This window comes from Ruditapes philippinarum, unplaced genomic scaffold (assembly GCF_026571515.1).
Source record: "Ruditapes philippinarum isolate M1 unplaced genomic scaffold, ASM2657151v2 ctg2703_1_1_1_1, whole genome shotgun sequence".
NCBI lineage: Eukaryota > Metazoa > Mollusca > Bivalvia > Venerida > Veneridae > Ruditapes > Ruditapes philippinarum.
Window position 1 is genome coordinate 67,206 of NW_026863287.1, and position 22,772 is coordinate 89,977.

General features: G+C 29.6%; 1 protein-coding gene across 1 annotated transcript in view; it reads left to right on the forward strand.

Moving 5' to 3' along the window:
* The window catches only part of LOC132721719 (uncharacterized), a 77,419-nt gene extending 55,233 nt beyond the window's left edge, over nt 1-22,186 (forward strand). The window contains exons 6-9 of the mRNA XM_060706091.1: nt 11,875-11,977; nt 13,278-13,313; nt 14,954-15,025; nt 15,938-22,186. Coding sequence (XP_060562074.1) covers nt 11,875-11,977; nt 13,278-13,313; nt 14,954-15,025; nt 15,938-16,127 — 401 coding nt within the window. The 3' untranslated portion in view covers nt 16,128-22,186. The remainder of the gene's footprint in view (nt 1-11,874; nt 11,978-13,277; nt 13,314-14,953; nt 15,026-15,937) is intronic.
* Nucleotides 22,187-22,772: the final 586 nt, after the last annotated feature.

A 22,772-nucleotide genomic window follows, 5' to 3' on the forward strand; every position in this document is an offset into this window, starting at 1 on the left:
TCATCATATTAAATGGTGTGGTTTGTTGCATAACTGTCTTTTGCTGGATTGAATCAACTTATTGTTTCTCTCATTAGTATCAAATGATCTATTGTATTAGTTTCATGAGATTTAGATGAAAAGTACTGGGATCATAGTTTGATAGTATGATATATGATATTATCAATTCCTCTCCCAAACAGACAGCATTCTGTTTGAATGCTTGTTAACTAAAAACATGGTACACTATTTCACATTTTAACATATTCTTTAAGTTAATCAAAGATTATGTGTTCTGAAACTGTTTCACTTTGATTTCACTTTTTATCATTATTTATTTATTAAAAAAAAAAGAATGCACTCTAGGTCTGAACACAATATAACCAGTTAGTTGAAGACATTAATGTTATGAGCAAAATTTATTTAGGACATAGATTAAGACATATTAAAAGTATGTTGCATATCCATATATTATATTTCAAGATGTAAATGTAGACACACAATTATCAAGCTTAAATTTCTTATGCTGCACATATAGTACCATTCATCAATCTATCTTTCTAATATTGGATGTTAATAAAAAGCAAAGTTGATCCTCTCTTCTTATACATAGTTTAAAGTCTTGTGTGTTAATGTCATACCATAGATAGTAATAATTATGCAGACAAGCCAATAAACTTAAGTACACTGATGTACTAATTTTTTCAGCTAACGAAACTTACCAGCCTGGACAGAATCGTGAGATGCCAGTCCGAAGACAATAGAGGGACAAAAGTAAAACAGTGTGTTCAGTCAAATAGAAAAATCATTTTCTTTGTGTGGCTGACAAAAATAATAGACAATTATCTTTTTACTTTTCCATAAACATTATTTAGAATTTAGTTTGTTTCAAAAGTGTCTTCTTTTTCATAATATGCATAATGCCCTTACTTCAAAATCTTACAACTGCTGAAATTAAATTGTGAAAAAAAAATGTATTTTTCTGGAATGAATTTCTCAGATAGTAACTGCAAGAATTAAAAGTAAATTAAATTCTTAAATTTGGTTATTTGTCCTTTGCCATTATTTGCCCTTAATAAGTCAAGCAAAACTGCTTTAGCATGGATACTTAGGACTCTTAATGGACAGTTTGAGACAGCAAATCTATTTATTCCTTATCTCTAAAATGGCTACAAACTTTTTTTTGTTGAACATGAAACAATGTGTCAATATTTAAATTATGAAGTGGAGTTGCTGTTAGTTAAAATATGAAATTTGATTGTCGAATGGAAATCTGGTTGGGGACTTTAGTTAGTAGTACTTTTAATGTGTACAAAAGTGCTTTGTTTATTGGCTTGTCTGAAATGGACATTAAATTTGCGTGTTGATTTTTTATTATGTCAGTCTGGCACAGTATTGAAATGTGTTTTCTTCGGAAAAGTGTCACTTGTATGTCAACATGTAAAACAGTTTACTGCAGACAACTTTAAGATAGCTTATTAAAAATTGGTGTGTGTAGATTTGCAGGTGACTCTTTTCTTAATCTTGCTGAAACATAGATGAATATAGAATATAGAACCAAACATTTGTTTCATTGTTTCGTATGATTAGCTTCTTCACATAACAGTGCATAGAAGTAGCATTTATTTGCATGTCTGATAACCATTGCTCATTTGTGTACCTACCAACCAAGTATTGCTTGAATGTTTATCATTTTGCACTGTGAATATTAATCATCTGTAGTTGATATTGTAAATATGACAGAAGAATGCACAGAGGAACGAATGGTGGATATACATGGTGCTTTAATGCTTGATGCATGGCATGAATTATAACATACCTATGCTATTAAAATGGCATAGACAGCTTCATGTAAAGATTATTCCAAGAATGGCTTGCATTAATTGTTGTGTAAATGCTTGTGCTCTTACTGTAAGGCTGAATTTAATTGAATTATCATTTAATATAGAGTATAGTATGAGTGATGAAAATTGAGATACCCAATGCAAATTTTTTTAGTAAACCTGATTATTTGACAGCTTTTAGGATCAGAAATGATTGTGAAGAAGAATTTCATTTCAAGTTCAGCCATTACAATGTATATATAATAGCTATGAGTTCCTTTTTGTACCTAATATATGTGTTTTCTATTATTACAAATTTTCAACAGTAATGTTTTAAGAAAATATTTAATAATTTGATTTGATTTAAAATTAGCAAGCCTTGGTTAGTAATATTACTATGCATGGTATACAACAAGGGTTCTGTGTTTCTCTACTAATGTCTTAAATGTTCTAGATAATCATTGTTAATTTAGTCATATTTATTTATAAACTGTGTAATTTTTGCTTTACTGAATGAAATCTGAAAGGTTTTGAAATTAACATCAGTCCTATTGGAAAGAAAGTGTTTTGTTTTTTATGCTTGTACATATTTGCATTAGAAATATTTCTCTATAATTTATTTTTGAACTCATTTAAATCATAATAATGGAGGAATGATTAAAAAAAGCTTCTCTGATACACTAAAAAACATGAATATTTTCCAAGACAGTGAAAGCTACTTTATATTCTCCAGTGATGGTTGACACAACCAGTAAGGTAATCATTTTTTATGACAAATGTTAAACATTAAGACAATCTAGGTATCTATAATGCCATAAAACAAATAACTATTTGCTGTATACTTTTTTCCAAACATTTTTTGAGGAGTTATTGTTCTTTTTTTCAATAAGCATGATAAAATGGCAATGTTTATTGTGTAATCAGAAAATGTTTTTTACTTAGTAGTAAATAGGTAAATGATGTTTCAATGGGTTTTTTTAACCTTCAAAGTGTTTGATTAAAGGAAGAGTCATATTTTTGCCTGATTAAGTTTTATTTTTAAAGAGATTGTATGTTCCTGCCATAGAGTCTATATAATACTTGCTGAGGAGAATTCTCAAATTATACATAATGAATCAATGCTATCTGAAGTTCTCTTTTAATTCTTTAAATGTTGATTATTTTAATACAATTTTTGCAGAGATGCCATGCAGAAAGTGGCTCTACTTTGATGTCTATGCTTTTATAAATATTTTAGATAATTTACATAGGGGTGTGCCTGAAAGTTCAGTAATTTACAGTTAAGACCTGGAACAAACCCTTGTATGATAATTCATGTCAAAATCAATTTTTCTATGCTACTGTTTTGAAGTTTGTATATACATGCTGAAATAGTTTAATTAGTTATACTTATAAGCAAAATCCAAAAATATTATCAATTATGCAATTATCAAGTATATAGAAAATTTTATTTCAAAATATTTGAAGTGTTATCTAGACTCTTTTATGAGGGTAGAATGCATCACTTTGTAAATCTGTGACTCTAGAAACAGAAAGTTATGATGTGATACTTTTCACTCTTCAATCACGTTTTACTATTGTTGTTGTTTTTAAGTGTTTAGTGAATTTGTTTGTTCAGTGTTTATATAAATATTTCCTTTTATTGCAAAATTTAAATCATTATAAATATTTAATCTTTTTAGATATTCTATTGTTTTCAAACTGACTCTATTTGACTATCCTCTCTTTTAACCTAGGTCACCATTACATCATTTACTTTTTTAACTACAATTAGTTGTTTTAGAGACCTTTAAAAAAAAAAAACAGAAAAAAAGTTGATAAGACAATTAAGTATATTCATCAGTTGCTTTTAAGTGAATGTGGATAATTATTTTACAAATAAGACTGTGTTATAACCATTAATGTCTGTCTTGGCAGATTTTACCCTTATTGTAATTTCTTTATTTTTATAGAGATTCTTTTACTAAATATGCAAAATTTAATCTAGGTTAAATAGAAATAAATGTTGTTGTTGTATTTTTATACCCCACAAACAAAGTTAAGGGGGGTATATAGGAGTAAGCTTGTCAGTCCGTCCATTGGTCGGTCCACGTCATGGTTTCCAAACAATAGCTAGAGTTTGGAATGACGTTATGTAATCACTTGGTATATAGCAACCTTATGTGGAAATCCCTGTTGGTATTGCATTTGGACCCCCTGGGGTGAAGGTCACTGTTATTAAAAATAGAAAAATGGTTTCTAGACAATAACTTTAATCAGGAATGAGATATTGTAATCAAACTTAGTCTATAGCAAGCTTATATGAAGACCCCAGTTGGTATTGCATTGGTCACCATTACAAAAAATAGAAAAATGGTTTCGGGACAATTACCAGAGTTAGGAACAAGGTATTGTAATCAAACTTGGTATATAGCTTCCTTGTGTGGAAACCCTTGTTGGTATTGCTTTTGGACCCCTAGGGTCAAGGTCACAATTTCAAAAGTGCTTTCCAAACAAAAACAAATTAGGAATGAGATATTTTAATTAAACTTGGTTTATAGCAAGTTTATATAAAGATCTTGGTTGGGATTGCAATTAATTGAAGTAATTCTTTGTGCACAGTTGATAGGTTGAGTTCAAATTTTTCTTCAGAACACTTACTTTTCCAAAAGTCAGAGTTGCTGGTGGGGGTATTAATCAGCTTCAGTGATAGCTCTAGTTTTGTTTAATCATACTTAGTTGTACATAGTACAAATACTTACATATAGCATGACAAGAACAGGTTTGCCTCATTTAAGAAACAATTAAAATGAATGAATACCTTAGGTCATTTGCAGTCCATTTACAGTAGAAATCTTTCCTTATAATTCTAGAGAAATTCCAAATTTTATACCACAAAATTATAAAATGTTTGAAAAGGTTACCTGAAAAATCAAACAGATAAATGTACTAGAAGCATAAGATCATAAGTATTTAGTATTATTACTGTCCTCAATGCACAATTTGAATACTCCTGAAAGTGCCATACTACAACTTTGTAAATAGTTATTAACTATTGTGTTTTGATTTTAGGCTTCACTTTTATCACTTTGTAACAATATAATTCACAAAGGTTAGTGTATATTATAACTTACAGTGTGTTAAATGTTTTGTCAACACCTTTGTTTTTAGTCACTTATTTTACCTCTTTTCTGTCAATATGATACAATAATGCAGAAATTATTGTTGTTCTTAACTTTATACATTCAAATAACAAGAACTTTTTTTTCAAACTTTGATATTTTCAAACTGAAAATTAAAAACTAGAAAAACATTTCTTAATCAAATTTATAGCTGTTGTATTACAAAATAAAAGAAAAATGAAACAGCAATAGTGATTAATTGTGTAATCACATAAAACATTTGTATGATGTCATCAACAAATACATGTATTTTGTATAATTTTTAAATCTAGCTCAATTCCTGATGGCTACCTCTGTTAGTTAAGTGCTTGATAGAATGAGTCACAGAAAAGGAAAATTACTCAGAAAGTATTGGAATTTTAAAGTGTTTTTTTACTAAAGAACATTTTTAGTAACATTAAGCTCATTGGGACCATCAGCTATAAAGATAGGTTGAATGATTGTTTGTCTTATTGTCTATAATCTAGCAAATCTCTGGTATTACTGTTCAATTATACTTAAGCTTTGATGTATAACATCCTTTCAATCTTTAAGAGCATAACTCTGTATATAGACCAAATTATGATTAAACTATTTTATAAGGAGCAAAAGTTATTAAACTGTCAGGAGCAAAAGTTTGATCACCGCCAAACTTAATTTAACACATTTTTCTTGCTACCACATTTTTACCAGCATAAGGTGATTTAAATATAGAATAGTTAATATTGTAACAACTTTTCATTTATCAATGAACATAATAATTTTATCAAATCTGTTTTAAATATATTCTATCAACTTTGTTTATTCCATGAATGACCTGAGATTTTTTGCTCCTCTCTTTGTTTTTTTGTGTTTTTCTTGTAAATGTCTGTAAATATTAGATAGTGTATAAAATATCAATTTCCCTGTTAAAAAAGAGCTTTACAACCAGTAGTGCTTAGTTTATACATTGACATTTAAAAAAGTGAGAACCTCACAGATGGTTATAGCAATGAAGTGGTTTGGAATAAATTTGAAAAAGTTTGCACATTTGCATTTTTGAGTAATTTCAAATTTCAAAATGTTCCTGTGAGGTTGTTTCTTTTAAGCAAATGATTTATATTTCTATGTTATATATGTGTATTGTATATATTATTGATAATCTTTTATAAGTGTGCTTATCTTGTATTTTTATTTAAGAAATTTTAATGTTAAAGGTGTATTATGCCAATCATTTCATGAAATTAATTTATCAGATATCTTAAAGCATAATAGGAAAGATGATGCCCTTTTAAACTTGGTGAGAAGAATAAACTGAATGTGAATTTTGTGATAAATGGGAGACATTTATTAAGAAACTGCCTGTAGTTAGCTGCCTTAATTAGCTATTTTAAGATCAAATACATTGTACTGAATGTAATTTTTGATAATTTCAGTAGCAGTAATTTTCATGTATGTTTAAACATGCACTGTTTGACAAAAAATTTCTTTGATGTTAAATTTTAGCATAGTACACCTTTAAGAGTCCCAGAAATTTTGTGGCCTTTTTTGAGTTTGAATATTTGATGTAATGTGGATTTAAAATGTCTTTTGATACAAAATTAAATGTACCTAGGCCAAAGATTATAAAAAAGAAAATCTTTCAGGCTTTGTTCCAACCAGAGTCTTTAACATTGAAAGACCCTGTTCAAACTTTAACAACTTCTGATTGGCTGAAAGTTTTTTTTTGTCTTTGGCTTAGACTGTAAATAATTATCTATATAGTGTGTCCTAAGAAAATAATTGTGATATAGATGTTGTATCATCATTTAGTATTTGTGTCACTTTTGCTAAATAAGGCTCGCCCCCTTCTAGCCCATATATTGCCTGATAAAATTGATATCAATAGACAGTAGCATGATTTCCTATCTATGATGTAACTCATAAAAACTGTCAAAATTACAAAATAATCTACTTTTAAAGCAGCACGCCTCCAGATTCATGCTAATGTTCATGAAAATTTTGAAAATGGATTTGTATGTGTAATATTGTGAAGTAACCAAATGACAACAATTTACACATTATCAATGGCACTTACAATCCCCCGTAAATTACCAAAAAGTGGTCAAAATATGCAAAAATAGCCTTTATTGTGTTAGTAACGCAGTAGAAATATAGTTGTAAATACTGAAAAATAAGTCATTAATCAGACATAATAATGTAAAATATTACTTGAATCTTGAAACTTTTTACTTTTCTTTACATCTTAGTACATTTTTCTAAAGTTTGATTTTATTGAAATATTTTGACTCATCTGGAGGCATGTAACTTTAAATAGAGAATTTTGTAGAAAAAGGGGCATTTTTTTCCCTTCAAAGAAATAATTCTTGAAAAGAAATCCCTCTGCCCCTGAAACATGATGTCATTATTTTTGCAAAATAAATTATGACCTCATTTCATAAAAGTTGGTGCGTAACTATTAGCTATCTAATTTGTTCATAATTGAAATGAAATAAAAATTATTAATTAATATTGTATTTTGACTTGAGATAAAATTGTAGAATTCAAAGGCTGATAAAAATGAGAATATCTATAAGCTATTGAAACAAGTCTGTTGAAATGGGAGGGGCTTTATTTCTTACTAAACTGATATCAAAAATAATTATCAGGCAGGATAAAATGGAAAAAAAAGAACTTTTTTCTTTTTTTCTTTTTTTTGTGTTAAATAATTTATTGTGACAATAATAGGACTTATTTTTGGCATCCATTTTGGCATATACATATAATTTCTTTTACTACTAGGATCATTAAGTCTTGAACAACATATGAACAGTGTCTAGTGATTTTTTAATACACAAAAACTGAAATTCTTAGATGCAGCAATCAAAGTGTTATGACATTTATTATCATATCTTATTTTTGTAAGTCGAGCATATTACTGAAACATATTAAAATTTTGAAAAAATATGAGTAGTCTTAAACAATATCTTGCAAGAGAATTATAAATTATTTTAAGATGATGAATATGTTTACTAATAATTCTTAGTAATTCTGACAATAACAAGGATATTTTTAAACAGAAACTTCAGTAATGCTAATTGGAAAGTATTTTACTCATTATAATTATATATACTTGCTTGATATAAGAGATTATATAAAATTATTTATTCATGTTCACCAGTGGTACATATTTTAGATTGATTTCCCCGGTGATTCTTCTCTCATGATGACATGTTTAATATGTTGATCAATATGATAATGAACTCGGTTGAAATTTGCAGACTAGATGTTCATTGATACCCTTTAAGAGACATCACCAATCATCATGTGATTGTGCTACAATAGACTTACCCCAGAATATGAAATAATTTTTGGTTTCGTTTTTCAAGCTAATTTGGAGAGGTGAAGGGTGGGGGTTAGAATATACTTTTACAGTTAACAACTTCGAAAATAAGTGTAAAAATTTCTGTATTGTGAATGGTAGTACACCATGAAGATATAACTATAAATGTTTTTGTTTTTTTTTGGGGGGGGGGGGGCTGTGAAAAACCTAAATTGCCAATTTCCTTTGTTTCTGATAACATTTATTGATAGTGACTGTACATATATGTTGAACATTTAGAACTGGGATATAGGATTATGCCTTTGATTAAATTGAGGCCATATTTGATGGCTATTCAGTTAAGAGTAGAAAAATGTTTATCGAAAATATGAAATAACTTTTTGATACACTCAACTTGAAGCATTATATTTGTCTATGAAGTCTTTATTTTCTTTGAGGTGTTGTTTATATATAATTTTTTTGTGGGATCTATTGTTCACATGTTTTGCAGTTTATACAAAAATTATGTACCCCGCCCCTATGCACACTCTCTCAATAAATACAGTGAGAGGTACAAAAGATTAATGCTATTAAAATTAACCAAATGTTGAATTTTCTTTATTTAAATGAGTCAATTATATTTATTTCATATAAACAACAGTTTTAAAATCTACTTTGGCAAAAAATATAGATGTTTTAGTGTATGAAAAGGATTAGGGCTCTTCAAAGTGTGGAGGGGGTGGGGTACATTAGAATTATTGAAACTCAAATATCTATTTTGAAATCGCGTTTGGCAGTTTTTCTTTGTAAGGTTTCTTCTTTTGCTTTAGGTTATTAATATATGTATTGTATTCTAGAATAAATCTTGTAGAGTGAAATTTGACGTTATGTTTTTTCTTAAGAACAGTTTTTCTTCTTCCGTCATGAAACTATTAGTGAAAATGATTGAAACATTGTTTGAGTTTTCAAGTTGTAGTAAAGGCATGCTTTAATTGAATGGAAAAAATATACAATACAATCATGTTTTCCTTTATTACAAAGAATTTCAAGAAGTAATACTTCAAAAAACTGTTGTCATTATATTATAATTAAACTACTGTGATTATAATTCATCTTGGTGTTTGAATGCCAATTTATTATCATCATCATCAGCAGCAAAATTAATTATGGTTTGAACCAAAAGTGTGACCAGATTTTTACATTGACTTTTACTGGCTTAAGAATTTCATTACAATATCCTTAAAATTAAAATGGACAGGTCAAAATTGAAACTGAACAAGAACATTTAGTTAGAAACTCAGCAATGAAAAAACCAGATCCATATAGTACTGTACTTAGTATTGCAATACTTGGTAAAAAAAAAAAATAAAATAAGCCTCCAGAGCTGGTCTTCACTAATAAACTTGTTTTTTAACATATTTTTGTGTGAAATTGGGTAGATGTCTGGCATATTATATACCCAGTTAAAGTTTTCTTTCATAAAGAAGTCTAGGTTTAGGTAAATGTCTTATTATTACGGAGACGCGGGTTGGGATGTTTGATCTTCGGACCAGCAGAAGTAAGTAAATACATAATAAATACATGTTGCATATGTATTGTTATATCTGTGCATGCTTAATCACAACAAAACTATATGTATTAAAAGCATATTTATCACTTGAGAGATGATATATAAATATAGATATTATTGTAGACTTAGTCTTTGCCCTATTTTTCTTGTCCAATTAGAAGGCTGAAATGTTTCATTCTGTTTCATATAAACTGTTTTTAATAATGTTTACTTAACCATGCATTATAACATCCACTCTTTCCAAATCTACATTTATTAGATTCTATATATTTATTGTTTACAAAAAGTAGGTCAATTAGTAAATGAGATGTTGATGAGAAAAAAGTTTATTTTTTCGTAATAACGTCTACTAATAGGCTATTTGCTTCATTCTTTCAAAATTTATGTGATAAATATGCTCACTATGCATTTCTAAACAGAAAGCCTTGTTCTACTGCTGTTAAAGATCTTTTTTGTTCAGTTTTTGTTTCTTCTTCATTTGTCTGGTTGTTGTTTGTTTATATGGATTTTTGTTAACAAATGTTATCTAACTGTGGTTTTCCGTGATGCAATAATGAGGGTGAATTGAAGGTTTGATGCTTCTAGATGCATGATTTCTCTCTGGTAGAAATCCCGGATAGTTGAATTTTCATGTTCAAACATGTTGACATGCTTTTCTATCTCAGTGCTACCGCTTCCCTATACACAGTAAATGCTTTCTTAACATGCCTCTATAGTTCTTATTTTTATGGTCATGTTAAAGAAATATTTATATGTGAAATGGTTGTAGAAAAAATGACGCATTTAAAAATATTCAAAAGTTTTTCAAGATAGAGACTGATATGGGAACAAGAATTTGATACTGGGAGTATACATGTATTCTAGAAAATTGAAGGATGAAATGTTAACAGACTATTTGATAGAGTGGGTATGGACAGGCTCTATCAATCCAAGTATGCATGTTCTGTTTTTATATGGATTTTCTTGTTGTTGATGCCAGTGTATTAACTATCTGTATACAAGGAATTTCTTTAACATGTTATATATACATTTTTAAACAGAACTTTATGTATTCAGCATGCAAGTGCTTGTGCAAGTTTGTGAATAATTATGTTTATATGAACATCTAACAACTATCTAGTATATAGTTAAGCGCTTTACACAATATGATTTAGAAACAGCAGTCTGTCTGCTTAGACTATTGGGAGAACATTTGATTTTCATGGGTTGCTGGTTTGATCTCTAAATTACAGTTGATCTCTGATAAAGAGTCTAATGATCATTTGTCTCTCACTGCTGATTTAGAAATCACGATTAATTAGTAACCTGTCATTTGTGTAGAAATTTGTAATTACTGGTAAGTTAACCAGGAAAGATTGAAGACCACCAAGATATGACGAAAAATTTGTTAGAATTATTGTTTATACCAAACAAACACATGTTGAAAGATATTGCATAAAGTAATATCTGTTAAAATAAAATATAAGTTGGACTTAATGATGTTAATCAAGTTCACCATTGCGTACAATAGTTTAGGAAGCAATTCAGACAGTAACTGAAAGCAAGTACTGGTGTATAAGACAGAAATTTTCATCAGTATACATTTTCCTGCTGGTTCGTAACAGATACAGTCTGATTATAGTTATTTAATAAGAAACCTTCAAATTTAATGCTTATTACATAATGCTTGGTAATTTGTAAATCTACCCTTCTAATAAGCAGATCATGAGCAGCTTATTGTATAAAATATGCACCCTAATATAATAAAGTTATTATATAAAATATATAAAAAGATATTCTAAATTAATCTGCACTGATTTGAAATAAAATCATCATTTTGATAATATAAATTTGAGTAAATCGTGTACAGTTAACAAGTTCACATTTTGGTGGACATACATTTGTTATTCACTGTGAGAAATATATGTGTGTATTTGATTTGTATAACCTTAAATAACCTTAAATTAACATGAAAATCATATGAATTCTGATGTGATAAAACAATATTTTCATTGAAATAGTTAAGCTTATATTGTAACATTTCTTAGAACAATAAACAGTTTTCTATGAATATTTGTTTCATAGAATGTTTTAATAATACAGATGGAAATATTGGAAACAATGGGGATCATCATGGGCATGGACCCAATTCAAGTACTGTACATTCTGAACGTGAAGATACACATCGGGGAACATTATCTGACAGGTGAGACCAATCTATGAATATAACATAATATACCAATTAACATTTCTTAACAAATTATGTTACTCTTTAAAATTTTGTTTGAGTCATTTACTATGTTATTCGTGTTTTAGAAACTTCCTATGATTGTGCTGATGATGATAAAATATCAACTTTTTTATAAAATTAATATCTGTTTTAAAATATAGTGCTCTTAATTTTGAGAAAAGTGCCAACAAAATTTTAAGCGAGTAACAGAAATGCATGCTGAAATTCTAATGTTTACTCTTTGTAAAAGCTTGTTTTGCACAGTCATGCTCTGGTTAAAGGTTATTAACATTTTTGAACATTTATATATCTGTTTTATATTGGCCTCATAAAGTGTTTGCTACTGCTTTTCCTCCTATGGTCACTTAGTTTAATATAACAAATAGACAAAATGTTATTAGCTAATGAGTGCTAGTGTTGGTCTTTGGGATCTCTGATTCTCTGTCATGTGTTTTCTTTAAACAACATCTCTTGTTTAATTTAATGAAACTTCACAGGAATGCATGCTCTTTTGGAGATCATCTACAAAAAAAGATAAAATAGTTTTGGTGTGATAGATAATTTGGTCATTGGAGCTGGAAATAGATATAAAAATAACATTTTTAATCATTTAGGCCTCCAGCAGTGTAAAAAATGGTACAACACAAGGGTCACTTTTATTTATGGAAAAAGCATTTTAAAATCTGATGTAATACTCAAATGAACTTGAAGACTAGATATTGGATATGTAGTTCTGTCTAGTTGGCCTTTGCAGTTACTAATAGTATTGAAACAATTTGCTCCAGGTTTTAAAGTGATGCTGCCCCTTTTAATGATAAACTAGAACTCCGCGAGTCGGATGTGTCGCCTTGTGAACAATATAGTTTAGGAGAAATGGCCAGGACAAAAATGAATTATGAAAATTAACAAAGGTATAATGATAAAATTCTAAATTCTCAAAACAAAGATATGTTGCATTTGTCTAGTTTATCAAAATTTGTACAAATCATGGTCAATAGATCCAAAAATATTACATTATTAAGAATATTGACCAACTTTCCCATTTATTTAAGTGAGCAATATCGGCCCACTTAGGCACCTTGTCTTTGCTGTTTTCTCTTTATATGCTAAGGACACATTTCTTATGATACTGAATTACTATTATATTAGGCATTATTAATTTACCGTGCACATTATTTTTAGATTTTGATTGGTGCGAGTTGCATACTTTAGTATTTTATTTGCCTGTTATAGTATAAATGTTTAGAATAGTGCCATTTATTTTTATTTCAAAAAGGACCAAAACGAAGGAAAAGAGACCTTTGGAAAAGTTGTAAGTCTTAATGCATTACCCAAATTTTATTCCTGCATATTACCCTCCCACAGATATTTCTAGTGTGTCAGTAGTATTTTCATTTTCCATTAATTTTCACAATATATTTAACTTCATTACACATTTATGATGTAGATATATATTGATAAATAAGCTATGAAAGACAAACCATTGAACAAAGCAATATATGTCTGACTTGATTTGAGTTTCCAGGGAAAAGACTGCTGAACTAGGTATTACCATGTTGTTACCACAAAAGACTATCATCTCTTTCATTATTAACATATTACTGTTATCTAAAGAAGAACAACAACTAGTCACTCTCTACAGTGCGAAGCTACATTACATTGGCAGAGTATTTGAATTATTTGAAAATACCTAGAAATACCCAAAATTGCGTTTTTCCATGTTAAAAATAATTTTTTTAGAAAAATTGTTGTTTTGTATTCATTTACCCATTACCGCATGATCATTTTACGAAAAATGGCTATTTTATTGAAAAGTCCCCTGTTGCAAGTTCAAATTGCTATAAAACTATAAAAACTGCTTCAATATAAATTAACTTGACACAAATGTTGACTGGACCATTGCCTTTGCAACAACATGCTCAGTCTTAAATTTCATGTTACCATGGCAAGGAGGGGACATCTCAAAATTGCCAAAAATCACTATTTTTCCTTAATTTTTTCCATCAAAATTGCTGCAACTTCTCAATGGATTGAGATATAGTCAAAGGCTTTTCAGCCTTGGTTACGCATTACATTATGATCAACCTGGGGTCATTTTTAGCCTATCACAAGTCCAAACTTTCTTGGCGATGAAGGAGGCTGCAGCCCCCCTTTCAAACCCCCAAACAGAAAGGGTCAAATCCCCCCTCTTGCACTCCCCTAATGTATCTTTTTCCATGAGGGGGCGTTGCCGAAAAAGGGGTCACTTTTTTTAACAACATTTCTCGAACAAAAACAAGTGTTGGGGGCCTCAATAAGGCATTTTTTTTTACCATTTGAGACTACAAGGGGGGGGGGGGCTGTAAAAAGTGTAGAAAGGCGTGTCTATACCTGGTTATGGGTTAATTAATCAAAATAGTATTTACTAATGATTCTAAAATTTACCACAAACAAATAACTTGAGCATATTGTTTTGTTCAGCATTACTGAGAAACTTCAGATATCAAAACACTATAGAGAACAAAGTTTACATTTTGTGAGTTTCCAGATTTCAGAAGATTAATTTGAGGTTCTGATTCTAATAATAGGTGCCAAGATAAATGGTCCCTGCTAATTGGGAGATACTAACATTTTGCAGTCTCAAGTATAATTGTTGTTTCTGTCCTTTTCACTTTCTGGATGATATTATCTAAATTTTATCTGAAAGTCATTTGGAATTTAGAAGTTTCAGAATTCAGAAGTTTTAATTACATAGAAAACAGAAGGAGAAATTTCAGGACCAAGAAAATGGTTTGGATTTCAAAAGTTCTACATTTTTGAAGGTCTTTAATTCAGATGTTGAAGTTATACTGAATTGATGTAAATTACATTTACTAGCAAACGCAAAGGGAACTTTATGCATGTTAATATAAGATATTGCACTGTGTTACTATGGTAATTGGTTGTAGGATTTTCTTGGTGTTGTTGTTTTAGAGCAAACAGTGACGGTGAAGTGTCAAGAAAGGATGTTCATGTTCAAGAAAACAGAGACAATTTCTCTGGAAGGTAATTTGAATATTAAAAGGGATATATAGGGAAATTTAACCTCCATTTTAATCTTTTTACATTGAAAAATGATATTGTAGGTTTGCTGTATTTATTCATTATAGCACTTATCTCAGTTTCTTATAATATTAAAAACTGCAATTATAATTGCTAAAGAAACCTTTGAACATCATCTCCTACTAAAATAATTGATGGATGAACATCATCTCCTACTAAAATAATTGATGGATGATCACCAAACTTTGTCTGTGGCATTCTTAGGTAGTCTTTTATCAAGTTTGTTCATATTAATTTGATTGCCCCCTTTTAGGGGCCGCTAAAGCTAAAAATAGAAATAATCTGCTTCTAAGGAACTAATTGATGGATGATCACCAAACTTTGTTGTAGCATTCTTAGGTATTCTTTAAACTTTTACTGAAAAGCAGTTGTTTGTGGTGAGAGACTCGGGGCCATCATGGCCCTTTTGTTTATATTTAGTAAGCATTTATAAACTGCTGACATGTAAAAATGTTTAGTTTTTAGTTTATATGTGTATATTGAAATTCAACAGGGTATCTTAAATGGTGTGTACCTAACCAATCTTAAACATATGTTGGCACAAGAGAGCATACCAGCGATTTTCTCATATAGCTTATATACATTTATACACTATAGAGTGACAATCCTTAGCAATGAATCTTAACTTAGGCTAATTACAGCTGACAGTCTCTTGATGTGGTCATTATGTCAGAAGTTGATATTGCACCTTGAAATACTTGTAGTTTTGTATAAGCTAAACCTTACATTGCACTTACTGTTATATTTAAGCTAGGGTAGCACGCCAGTTCCTAGGTACTTCAGCAGTAAAACCATTGCAAACAATTAAAGATAAAGAATCAGAATTAAAATTTATGAAAATATTTAAATTTTCAGACCAATGCCACCAATTCCTCTAACAGACAAGAAAGGTCGTGGATTGTCGGCTAACTATGATGATGATCACCCAATGATAACCGTTGGAATTCCTGATAAAAGGGCAGGTGATCTAGGGCCTTTGGATGAAGAGCCAAGAAAGAAGAAAAAGAAAAAGAAGAAGGCAGTGAATGATGATGATGATGAGTAATTGATATTACATTTAGATCAGCAAAAGTAGGACATCACAAAATTAGATTATGCAGTTATGTTGTTGCAGCAAATGGATTGAACAAGGATAAACATGTTTCCTTCCCAGATTTTAAGGAGTATTCAGTAAATATTTTGAAATGTAAAACAAGAAGTTAAGAATGTGTAATTTTTAGGAATAAAATGAAAGATTGAACTATAAAAAAAGCTTGCACATCAAAAACACATAAATTGTTTCGTGAATTGTGGTTTCGTAATAGTAATGCTATTCTCATGACAACTTAGCAAAACCTGGTTAATGAAATTTATGTCCTACTTAAAAAATGTTGTTAAGGTATGATACCTTAAAGTGAAGGAAGGTGATATTGTATTTCTATAAATTTATTTTTTTAAGATTTCATTTCTGTCAATCAAAAGTCTTTTTTCTCTTCTTTTTATACATTATATCTGTGATATTTATAATCCATCCATATTTTGAAATCTGAAAAAAAAGAAACTGCATTTTACATATCATTAGTATTGAATATGAATATAATGTATAATATTTATGTATGATCTTGGAAAAGTTCTAGTTTTTATATTAATTTTGATGTATTTTCTAATGAAAACAATTACATTTTTAAGATCTATCAGCTGGACATAAATCTGCCCACTTTAATAAACCGTAATCTCAGATACAGATCTAGGGAGCAATCCTTGTAAGTGAAAAACATGGAAATATTTTGGGATGGTGGAGAAAAGGGGATGGGATGCTAAGAGGTAAATGTGGCTGAACCTTTATGATGCAGAGGGCAATAAGCAGGTCCATCTATCAAAGTCAGGGTCATACATAAAGGTTTAAAATAAAAATTAGTCCACATTATGTTTCCCCTCTATGTGGAAAAGTTTTTAAAATAACTTGACAAAGATGATCACAATTATAACACAATTTTCAAAGTTTATGAATGTAGTTGCTACCCTGAAAGTCAAGGTCACTTATTAACTGGTTAACATTTCATGTCCACTCCATAGCTTATTAACTATATGGAAGGTTTCAGATGTCATGGTACAAATAAACACCATTATGATGGTGCACAACAACTAGGTGGCTAGCCCCAAGGTCACAGTTGAAGGTCAGATAATAAAACATTATAACAGAAATCAGACAATATAACATTTAGTGCTTGCTCCATAACTCATTGATTTTGGGGAAGGTTTTTAAATATTGTGTCACAAATGATCACAATTATGACACTGTGCACAGTGTACCCAGGCTACTATCTCCAGTTGACAATGTCACATAGAGAGGTCAAATAATCTGGTCAACTACTTTATGACTTATTGAATTATTACTTTGGACCAAATAATCACTGCCATGACCAATGTGATTTCTTTGTACATAACACATCAGCCAGGTTATACCTCCATGGTGAAAAGGTTCAAAAATCCACATTCATGTCCACTGAAGATAGTTAAATTTATTACAGAAATTATTTGTAAAATAATAAATGATGTATAATTATGATAAAATGTAAAAGCAATTTCTGTTTTATTCTAAGATTTTGGCGTTTGATAGATTGAATTTTCTGATTGCTATAGAATTGTGGGCATTCTCAAATAGTCTTAAAGTATGTCTCAAATACTAATTTGTTTTTAATGTACTAAAAACATATTCTGAGTTAGAAAATATTGAAATTGATTAAGGTGCCTTTATCCTTAAGTGAACTGGAAAAAGAGGACAGAAGTTTTGAAATTGTTTTTTTAAAAAAAGTACTTATAACTTGTAAGAAATTCTCACTTGAAAAAAAACTTAATGTATCGGAATAGTGTATTTATAATTATTTAGATGTATATATTACTCCTGAAATAGTAAGACTTTTATTTATGTATTTTCAATGTATGTAAGAAGCTGAATTGGACGACTGACGTTTTGTTAATTTATATTTGATTTTACCTGATAGACTTGTTTTTCTTTTAAAGGAACTCCGCTGAGATCAAAAAGCATAAAAAACTTAAAATTTTAATTTCTTACATAGAACAGCTGGGGCGCTTAAAAAAGAAAGATATGCAAAACATTATTGTAATACATAATTTGGAAACCGCCTCCGTGGTTGAGGGGTTAGAGTCAATGACTTCTAATCCAGTAACCTCTCTGGCATGGGTTCGATCCCTGGGAGGTGCTTCGGTAGTTTAGCGCAGAGGAAGGTAGTCTAGTACTGGTGTAACTCTCCAGGAACGATGGTTAGGAAACTACCTGCCTATATGACTGAAATACTGTTGGGGGAAGGCGTAAAATGAAACAAACAAACAAACAAAACAAAATTTGGAATATATTGAAAATAATATTTTTGTGCTATTCTTAGCCCAAATTAACGCAACGCTTTTCAGTTTTGGGTCATTTTTTCACAATTACAATTATTCTGGAATATCGGAATGAGATAATGATGTATTTGTCTAGACCTTCATCAAATTAAACATTATCTAGAAAAATTGATTCCAGTCTCGTCATGTTTAAAAAAAAATCTCAGTCGAGTCCATTTAATTTTTACAGAAACTCATAAGTTCTAAAATCATAATTATAATTAAGCCTAAGTGACCAACGGTGTATGTACTAGCTTCTAACTGGAGTTTTTACAAACTAGGCTTATTCTGTAAGGTTGACAGATAGTTGCTATTTTAATATAAACTTTTGTATTATCATAATTTGATATGGATTATAAGCTAGATGTTAATAATAATGTAAAACTTATTCTACTAGATTTAACTTATCAGAAATGGAAATCAACAAAATGATGAAATTCGTATTTGAAAAATTCATATATATCAATAAAACTTGCACAAGTGTATAGAGTTATGTCAAGTCATACTTATTTTATCTGTTAACAGTATTGATTGAATTGTAGTTATGGTAAACCTATCTTAAAGCACAGATCTGTTGAAGAATGAATGCTATTTAACATATTTGATATATCTTATTTAATGACTGACTGTTTTTGTATGAATTTTGCACTATTTTAGACTAGGGTTACACATTATTTTACTATAATGTATTGTCATATTTTATACCTCTATTATCTTGAGACAGTATCAAATTTCCGGCCTACGTGTATTATGTTTACTTGTTATTCTTTTTATGCTCAAGGACATAAATGCAGCTATTTGTATATATGGTTGTTAGTATTAACATGTTAACAATTAACTTTTGTGTACACTTTAGTCAGTCTTGACTACTTTAATACGTTTTATAGTGGTGTGGTATTTCTACATGATACAGGCTGTATTTAAATCAGGAAGTACAAATGTATTGGGTAGCTAATTATATCGTAAATGATCTGTTCTCCTAAAAGTAATCGCAAGATTTTATTACAACTTTTTGTCCAAGGGAAACTATCCTAAGTTCTTCAGTATAAGGTATACAGTTAGACTAGTTTCAACGTAAATGATCATTTGTGAATAAATTATATGTTGGTTTTAACGTCAGTTTTATTCTTACCATCTCAGTTATCAGTATATAGTTACTTTAGATAAAAGGCAAATATACAGTCCTGTTTAAAATTGTTACCTTAAATATTGATAGCCTTCATTTATTTAAAATCAATTACAGATAAGCCTATTGAAAATGTTATGGTATAAAATATGAAGTATTATATTAAATGGGGCTTTGTTTTGTTCAATTCAGATTACAATAGTTTCTTTGTTAAAGGGTAAGGCTGTTGATAGATTTTGTATATATTTAATGTTGTACAGTAGTTTGTATATATTTTGCATTTTATTTCTCGAGATGTCAGCATTAACCTGATTAAACTACCTGTTACATCTGTAGTACAACATTGATGAAATGTGGAAAGTGATATTATGAGATTTTACCTGAAACTAAGAGTTTTTTTACATAGATATATTACAATTGGTAATTGGAGAACCACACCTGGGCAGGTAAAATAACTGGTAACCAATGGCTATAAAATCAAGTGTTTTGTCAATACATGATGTACTTTAAAATCCAGACATTATTGATTAGAGATGACACAAGTGGCTAAAAATAAACTTTCCTTGTGAATAATTGGAAAACCAACATATGGCGTGATTCTGACAATGTTCTATATATATATAGAATTCCAAGCAGGCATCATACATTGTTAAACTTTATATATACCATATAGTATATACAGTATGAAATGTTGTTAGGTTATTAGTATGCAATAGTTACCATATGATATACAAGATTTATTATTTATACAGAGAAAATGAGAAATTTTATATTATAAACCTAGTTATAGTAACTATTTGTGTATGTATATATTACATGTTGCTGCATTTGATGTTTTTATACTATAAATATGAACTTTATGCTTATTTTATACATGTCACAAGTGCTTTATTATTCCCATTCATATTTAACTTTTATATTTTGTAATATTTTTTTCTCTGATATAGCATGATAACTTAAATTGTTATGGCCGACTTTAAAAAATATTTTGTCACTTTCAACCTTGGATATTTGGGTTGGGTAGATGAGTGAGAAAATTTTTTTATTTCATTAAAAAAAATCGGCCAGACACACCTATATACTTATAATTTTGGTGATATTGCATAAATAAAATTTATCACTGGGTTCGATTTAGGATTATGGAAAATCCCAACCCGAGGGTGACGGATTCCTCCAGGTACGAGCCTTTGCGCAAACTCTACATCATTCTAGGCAATTGTGAAAGTTAATGTAGGATAAAATGTTGGTTGTTACAATTTCATGTATAGGCCTACTGAAATAAAATCTGTTGTGCCATAATTTATAAAGATTTTTATACTTATATTTTCTTATCTTATAATAGTTTGTTATGACTTTTACTTTTATTGTTTAGTATTTTATAAGTATGAAGCTGTTGTTTTTTTTATATTTTCTTTTTCTATAACCAAATACTTGCCTTCTTAAAGAGTGAAAACAGGCACATAGCTGACTATAATATGTATATATACTAATGTGTTTTGACAATATTGATAATTTAGGAATGTATAATCATGAAACTACAAAATAAAGAAAATAATCAAGGGAAATTGTATTTCAAAGAGACCTGAAAATTAGCATTACTGAAGTTAATGGTAGGATATTAAGAGGTAGGGGTAGTGAGTGGTTGGGGGCAGGGGTGGAGTTTGGAAGGTTCCATCAAAGATTATTAATTCAATTGAACCATGTTATCTTTGATGATTATTTAAATTTTATTACATTAATTACGTACATTTTAAGATATCAAATTGACTGATGGTTACTATCGATAAGACTTGCATATTAACATTACTTCAAAATTTAACTCAGAAATTCATTGATAATGCAGGTAGTAGTTCAGGGGTGGGGGGCATTTGTCAATGACAGGATGCTAAATTGAGCTTATCAACAATTTTCCTTACAAGTTATTCTTTTATTTCAAGTTTCACAATACATAGGTGACAGATTGGGAAGGTCTTGATATTATCACAGATTGAAAAAAAAAAAAGTCCTGCATAATAATAACGAATACATCAGTTATCAACTCTTTGTCTGCCCTGTGCATAATGATTAGTAAAATCTGCTATGTGCCTTAATTATTTACAAAGCTTATATGTATATTGAATGTGGTATAAAATTTTACAAAGTATATTGTATTTACAGTTAAGAATCTTATTTGAAAGTTTAATGATAATATTTGACTGAGGTTGTCCATCACAAACTTTGGTGACTTTTATCAAAATGACTCTGAAAAATAGGAAATTATAATATTTTAAGGGGGAAAGCCCCCTTATCAGAATGTAGGGGCGGGGGTTGTTGTGTTTTCTTTCTGGGGGTAACTGACACAGGTTCCAATGTACACATAAGGGAGAAGATCTTGCTATGATTTGGTAGATATATAACTTATAATTCCTAGTACATGCCTTCAAATTACAGGCAAGCAAACAGATCTTTAAAGGTACTAGTATGCAAGCTTGTGGTGGACACCTTTACCTTTTATATAATTTATAGTTAGTGTTTATTTGACTTTTTGGTATACCTGTATTGCACTAATACTTGCTTTGAATGAGTGTGTGGTGAATAAAAATATCTCTAAATTATGTCGTTAGTTGTCATTCATTACACAATCTCTACTGAAAATGATATATTTTTCTTAAGGTATTCATTGGTAATAGTTTAGCCAAATTAAATAGTCCCCCTTTATTCTAAAGATTGTACAAAATATTGGAACAGTAATCATAGTGGTTGGTATTTACATAACACAAATAGACCAATATCGTTTTAGATAATAAACATTTTTTTAACTTCCCTATCACACCTGTACTCATTTTGGCAGTCTTCATCCGAAATTCAGGACAGTACTAGCTACTGGCTACAATTTCCTGAGTTTTCTGTATATAGTGGCTATTGCATGAGGTCTTCCAACACCAGTAAAGCTGGAAAGTCATCATATGACCTTTACGGTGTTGATTGGACTTAATCTGAACCAAAAAAATCTTAAAGACCTACACTTAAATATAATAACGCTGGGACCATTAGTGTTGATGAACGTAAAATATGGTACTTTTGAAAGTGTACAAACTCATTGGCATGTTAGCTAGCATCTGGGACAAAAAATACTGCAAGGGTTTCCTTCATCACGACATAATTGAAAAGGGTATGGGACGTTTTTCGTAGTTGCAAGCT